We start from the raw sequence: 7157 nt of genomic DNA on the forward strand, positions 1-7157 counted from the left end.
TGGTGATTTAGTGTTAAGGACATGGAGTCTTTTGCACTAAAGGAGGAAAGAAGCAAGCTGAGAGCGGCCAGTTTTCTGTGTTACTGGGTGGCTCTGGCCATCGAGCCTGTGAAGAAGGCACAACCTTTTATCTGGCAGCTGTGCTGGGGTGCTCAGTCTTCTGGAGGCAGAGCTTTGTGTGCTTGAATGGGAGCATTTTAATGGTCTCTAATGAGCAAATTCGACTATGTAGAGGCTACAAGTAGCTGCAAATTAGGAGAGAGACAATAGCGCCAAGTGAAGCCAATGTGTTCAGAGCTGGCAGTGATCGAGCGGAAGATCTCAGATGTGCGACCTCCCCTTTTGCTCTCCCCATCACCCTTCTGCTCTGTGTTCTTGGCCAGGCTCCAGCCACTGGGTGATAAATCTTGGGTACGAGTTGGGTGTTGAAAATAAGGTCTGGCAGAAGTGGTTTTGGTATTGGGGAATCAGCTGTGCTCCCAATGGGTCTGTAGTAGAGCGTCTGAACTGATTTACCCGTTGGAGATGCGCGCCTAATTCTTTGCTTTAGACAGAAGGCATAAAAATAATTAGTGGTGAGTGAAATATTCCCTTTTCTGATAGAGACTTAAATTTATCTGGGGGCAAAACTGCATCAGTTTAATGGGGAGAGTTAATCTGTCAGTGCTATGCAAGAACATTTGACTTCCAAGAAGCTGCATAATGATCTAAGAATTACTGTGGAGTCGCCTTGCACCTTTAACCTTTAAGTAAATTTGGTTTATTCTGTCTCGTGTCTGACGTGTAGAAAAACAAAACTCTGTAAACTCCTCCAGTTGTGCTCTTCCCTTGTCTCCAAACTCTGCTGTGGTTCCTTCTGGTGCTCTGTTAAAGCGCTGTGTTGAGGCCTGGTGGTGAAATCAAGACAAGAGGTTTCAGCGTTTGAAAACAACCAGCCACCAGGGTGGCTAAAAGTCATAAAATCCCAGCATGGTTTGGGTTGGAAGGGACCTTTAAAGAAATATCTGCTGTTTGGCAGGTGCCACCCACTGAAGCCGTTCCTCAGGTGAAGAAGGAGAAGCACAGCACGCAGGCCAAGAACAGGGCCAAGAGGAAACCTCCCAAAGGGATGTTCCTGTCCCAAGAGGACGTGGAGGCCGTTTCTGCCAACGCCACAGCTGCTACCACTGTACTCAGACAACTGGACATGGAGTTGGTCTCCATCAAACGCCAGGTAGGGATGGCGTAGCTGCAGAGTAACCACTGGTTTTGGTGGCAGTGCAGGGGTTTGTAGCTTAGCAGTGGTTATGTACATCATGATGTGGCTTCACTGACAAGCTGCTGGCCTTGTGCTAGAAACCGCTGCGGCCCTGTGCTTTACATCCCCCGTGTTTTAGTTCTGGACACAAACAAGTTCTGTACCTAAAGTGAAGCAAGGACAAGTCCGTAGCACTGACTTAAGAACATCTTTTATTTCACTTCAGAGTTCCCTGTGCTTAACCATGAGCGTCCCTCAGAAGACGTTGGTTTTGGCAGTATCTGATTTCCATCTGCAGCAATGTCCTTTGCCTTTTCCTGTGGTACTTTTGGAACAGGCAGATTTGCTGGTTTTATTCTTTCTTAGGCATCATACAAACTTTTGTACCTACCTCTTGCTTCCCTGATGGATCTGCCTTTGTAAACAGATGTTTTTCAAATATCTGTTAGTAAGGACAGGTTTACTACATGAGTTTGTTTCCTAGATCTGAGCATTTTCCCTGTTTTAAAAGCAGAGATCTGGCTCAAGCTCGTTATTAAACTTAATAAAATTGGTATTTTGGCCTGGAGCCTTTTTCTTGGCACTCTGGGAGCAGCGGAGCTCGTCGATTCATCTCTTGCTGTGAGCAGGGCCTGCCTTATGCTGGGCTCTACAGACCTGGAAGCTGGGGCAGTTCTTGCTCTGAATAACTTGCAGACAGGAGAGAATAAATTAAATGGGATTTCCTGATGTGCCAGCTGCTCCTGCATTGCTTTATTCCAATATCATAAACTTTTCTTTTTGGAAAAGGGAGGTTGTGAGCAAAATTGGAGTGCTGAGCTCGTGGGCTTCCTGCTGGGGCTGCTGGAAGAAGGCAGAGATGATGATGATGATGATATTATTCCTTATTGTTGTTAATTGTTGTTGTTATTATTATTCCGTATTCTTTGTTATTATTATTTCTTCTTATTATTATTCCTTATTAAAGGGATGTAACTTTCTTTTCAGATTCAGAACATCAAGCAGACAAACAGCGCACTCAAAGAAAAACTTGAAGGCGGTATAGAACAATACCGACTTCCAGAGGTGGGATCATTTTCTGACCCTCGTTTATTATGGATATAAACCCTAATCCATGTTCACATACCAAGGCTATTTATGTGGCCAGTAAACTGGCACCAATGTCCTATTAATTGTCCGTGTGAATCAAGACCGTTACCGTATTTATTCACTGTTGTTGTGTAGTGGAAATGGGAGATGAGAATCAAGTTGTATCCATCTGCCCTTGTGAGAGAGGTACTTGCTTTGCCTTAAATACCGAGAAACGTAGGAGAGGCTGCTAATGGCCCATCCTTCTCTTGGCACTTGATGCTTTTGCTGTTTTCCTTCCAACTCTGGCACCTCACGCTGGAAATAATTTGACCAGGATTGCAGCGGGTGTCTGTGATAAAATCAAGTGGGTGCTGTGGAAGCCGTGGCTCTTGGTTATCTGCTCAGGCCATTCCCCATCGTTTCATGTTACCGTGATTTAAAAGCGCAGTGAGTGTCACACTTAATTGAACGAATGCCACACGCAGCTCTTTACATTGAAAACATTGCTGCTGCTAAAAGGGATGGCATAGTTCGACTAGCAGCTAATTCCTTGTTGTGTTTTGGGGAGGTTTTGATGAGCTCAGATAAAAGGGAAAGTTGTTGCTTATGTAAATGAAGTTAAGCTGATTTTATTAATTGATTTTTATGTCTAGGTTGTTCAGAAATTCAATGCACGTTGGACCACAGATGAGCAGCTTCTTGCTGTGCAAGGTACGGCACCACGAGTCTGTTTGTAATCAAAACTCTGCTGCATTTCAGAGCCGTGTTTCCCTTCAGTGGCAAATGCAGGATTTTACTTTGCTGGGTATTAATGCCCAAAGAGCAGAGCTGAACAAGGAAACAATATCCCCCTTCCCCTCCTCAGCATAAATGGCATGATTTGAATGCTTGCAAATAATCTCTGCTTGTGCAAGCTTTCAGAAAGTGAAACTCTGCTGGAGCCACTGCTGTGCTCTTTGCCTGCCTAACTTCAGTGCAGGCAGATTTACTCTGCTAGGTTTGGCTCTGCCCATCTTCACTACAGCTCCATTTTCTTCTCCAAGGCAAGTCTTAACTGTCTCTTCCCCAATTTAGACACTGTTTTTCCTGGATTAGTCTGAGTAAGGCTTGAAACGTTGACAGAAGCTCCGCTTCAGATCCTTATGCTGTGACTTGAGCCTGATTTGTGGTCTTTGTGGAAATTAAACGTTGCTTTTGCTTTTCTTTCTCGTTGCTTTCAGCAATCAGGAAATACGGCCGAGACTTTCAAGCAATCTCTGATGTGATTGGAAACAAATCTGTGGTGCAAGTGAAAAACTTTTTTGTAAATTATCGGCGTCGCTTCAACATAGATGAAGTTCTACAGGAGTGGGAGGCAGAGCATGGCAAAGAGGAGACAAACGGAACCAATAGCCAGAAGCCTGTAAAATCCCCTGATAATTCCACTAAAATGTCCGAAGAGGAAGATGAGGTAAATCCAGTTTAAGAGTCACATAAAATTCCCAATCTGAGCTCAGTTCAGTTAAGGATGTGTGTGTGTATCTATCCATCCATCCATCTATCCATCCATCCATCCACAAGCACATATACATTAAATATATATAAATATATATATAAAAATGCTCTGCAAATGCCACTATTGACAGTCTTCAACCTGAGCATATTTCACTTCCTCTGGATAGACAGATTCCAGTAGTCATGTTGGGAATTGGGAATTCCAGACACGTATGAAAGTGGAAAGAGAACATCTACTGTGCGGTGGCTGTATCTCATCGGCACGTGGACGTGTCGCTGCCTCCCATACATCTGGGATGTTTTCCTTCAGCTCGCTTCTCTAAGCTGTTGGAGGTTGGGCTTTGTGGGACTGTCCACTCTGCTCTTTCATTTTTGATGATGGTTTCACTCAGGGGAAGGGAAAAAAGCTATAAACAAGTCCAGTGTGTGAAAATTCCCTCTGGAATCACCCAGAGGCAAAGTTTCCGTGGTTTTACAGCAGTTTCTGTGAAGACAGAAATTCTAAAATCAGCCTGTCCATGATGGAGCTTCACGGAGTTAACTCTTCTGCAAAGACAATGTGTGTTTAAACTTAACTAAGAGACTGCAGAGTGTTTTAAGTATGAAAGTTAGTCACAGAACTGGAATATTAACACAATCTTGCAAAAGAAAACCCCAGTGGAGGTTTGCATGTTACACATGTCTGATCTAGGGCTCTCTTTGGGCTCATTTTATAAGGCAGCTTGGCACAAAAGCCGTATCTTCTAAATGCAAGCACAGTCAACAGCGTAAGGTGGATTTTGGTCTCGCATGGACTGAAGGCTTCTGAGTGTACTCCCTATTTTTGTTACCCTGTGATGGTTGGCTCACTCATGTGTTCAGGTATTCAGGGAACAGAACTTCATTGCTTCACAAATCCCAATAATGTGTTTGTCAGAGGTGCTTTTATGTGGGGACTAGGTCCAAAGATACGACTTGAACAAAACCAGACTCTAAAACTTGCCTTCTCAGAAGGGTGGGGGTGAAATTGTCCCATTCCTGCAGAACTGGGAGATTTGAATTTGGGATGTGTGGCTCCTGTCACCGCCTTTCCCAGTGAGTTGTGCCTGTTGGTGGTGCAGAGCTTTTCCTCTCTGAGATTCTTCAAATACACCCTAATTCCTGAAGGTTACAGTCAAAAAAGGGGAGTCTCACTCCAGATAGGAAGAAAAGGGTTGCAGGAGGACGTGGAGTGTGGAAGCTGGAGCAGTGAGGGTCTCAGATGAATTAGCAGAGGAGAGGAGGAAGAGTGGGGGTGTGACAGTGAGGTCTGGTGAGCCCCAAATTCGTGATGGGAAGTGCCCAGGCTGGAGCTGAGCAAGTGCTGGAGGGTGCTGGGTGTCCCTCTGAGCAGTTCTGGGGACAAAGTGGATTTGGGATTGTCACATAAGTGACCTGTGTGGGCTAGGAGGGGCTTCCTGGTCGCACTACCATGGGGGTCACTGCAGAGGTGACTGGTCAAGGCAGGCAGACTCAGACCTCAGTGGCCAGGAGCAGACTTTGCTGGCCCGACACTGAAGTCCCTGGGGTGCCTTGTCCCCTGGCCACCAGCCTGCTGAGAGCTTTGTCACCCTCTGAGCGCTCTGGGCTTTCCCCTCCACTGCATTTTCATAGCAAGTGGCCACAGTTCCTTTTTTTTTTGGTTGCTCTGGTTGGGTTTTTTTGGAGGGGGAGGTGAGAGTGCTGATAACAAAGCAGCATCACGTCCAGCCTGGTGCGTTTACACTCCTCAAAATCCCAGTGTGGCTCAGAGCAGGGGAAACGGCTGCAATTCCTCTCGTGTGCCAGCATTGTGTGTTGTGGATCCAGGGTGAAGTTTGGAGCTGCAAGAAAGTCTGGGTATATTCATTTTTTGTAAACTAAACGTCTCCTTTTTCTTCCCCCTCCCCCTTCCTTGCAGGCTACTTCTGTTCTTGATGTCAGATACGCATCTGCTTCGTGAGAAGGTGCTGTAGCCTAGAACAATTTGTGTTGACTACTGTGTTATCCAGGATATCAGGTATTAGCAAACCTCAGACAGCCATCTGCATCATATCTGTGGACAAGCAGCTATTACCAAAAAGAAAAAAGGCAAACGCTTCCAGTCCTGTGCTACATCTGCCTTAATCTCCCCTCATTCCTCCATCCTGCCTCCACTTTTCTTTCCAAAAAAAACCACAAAACAAAACAAAAAAGCACCCAGGTAGCTCAGCTCTCCATTTCACCAACGTCCTGCTTAAGCACGGGGATTTCTAGAACCGGTAACGCCCATCTGTAAATTTTGACCAACCTGCGAAAACAAGGAGCTCCTCAGTAACTCGACACGTTAGGGCTTCGTGTAATGGTCCGCAGGGCACGAGTACCTATCTGTGCATGGCCTTGTGGTCGCCGCTTCCCGTGTGTTCGTCCGATGACACTATTCTTAGCGAGCTTTCTATAAAGGAGGGGCCTGCGCAGATGCCGGCGCTGTCAGGTTGGCTCTGAGGTGCCCAGGATGCGTTGAGGAGCGATCGCGATGGGAGATGCGGTTTCGGAGGTTTGGTCAGCCCAAGGTTGTAAACGTAACTCATCACGCGTCTGGTTTGTGCAATTCTTTCCGCTGTGTGCGCGCTTGCTTCGTAGAAAGCTCCCTAATTGAGCGTTTTATTCCTGTATATTTTAACGGCTTTTCTTTAGTGCAAAAGGGAATGCGTAACCTGGAACTGTTTGACGCGCTATTTAACCCCTGGCATTCAGCGTTCGCATTGTAACTTGTTAAATGAGTGCTACCCGACTTTCTTTTTCCTGATCCTCTGCGGGATTAAGTCAAAACAACTTTCTCTGGTGCCTCTCCTTTTGGAATATGTGCCTTTTTTACATTTGGCTCCCATAGGTCGCTTCCTGTCCCAGTGTCTCATTCCTCTTCAGGGCGCTGTTTGCCAAAGACATCAAACTCCTTCTCCCACTGCGAGTCTGGCCAAGGGTTGGAGCCCAAAAATCCAACTTCCCGGTAGCTTTTTTGGGTTTTTTTGGGGGTCTCTTTGGAGTTTAATGGCAAAGAACCGGGTTAAATTCATTGGCCATTTGAACCCTTCCCGAAGCACACATCGCTTTCACGTTCTGAACCAAAATATGCAATTTAAAAAAATCTCAAGAGGTGCTTTTCCAAATACTTGGTGCATGCAGCTTTCGAACCCCCGGCCCTCCTCCGCTCGGGGGGGTGCCCTGTGCTGTGTGGTCCCTGTAGCTGGCTTGAACTGGAACCAGTACGAGGCGCCTCGAACGAGGAGGTTGCTGTTTGCAGCAGCAGTATTACTGCTTGGCCAGTGGAAAGCTGCGAAATAACACTAGTCACAAAGCATTTAAAAATGGTTCATTG

At 46.1% G+C, this 7157-nt stretch overlaps 1 protein-coding gene across 1 annotated transcript; it reads left to right on the forward strand.

Annotated features, from left to right (window-relative positions):
• Positions 1-1018: 1018 nt before the first annotated feature.
• Positions 1019-6087, forward strand: RCOR1 (REST corepressor 1; the record flags this gene model as incomplete). The annotated part of the gene is made up of 5 exons (XM_010190659.1): positions 1019-1213; positions 2225-2302; positions 2962-3019; positions 3529-3758; positions 5721-6087. Coding segments are annotated over 5 exons (603 nt in total), but the record flags the coding sequence as incomplete, so codon positions are not given.
• Positions 6088-7157: the final 1070 nt, after the last annotated feature.

This window comes from Mesitornis unicolor, unplaced genomic scaffold (assembly GCF_000695765.1).
Source record: "Mesitornis unicolor isolate BGI_N332 unplaced genomic scaffold, ASM69576v1 scaffold24730, whole genome shotgun sequence".
Taxonomy (NCBI): domain Eukaryota; kingdom Metazoa; phylum Chordata; class Aves; order Mesitornithiformes; family Mesitornithidae; genus Mesitornis; species Mesitornis unicolor.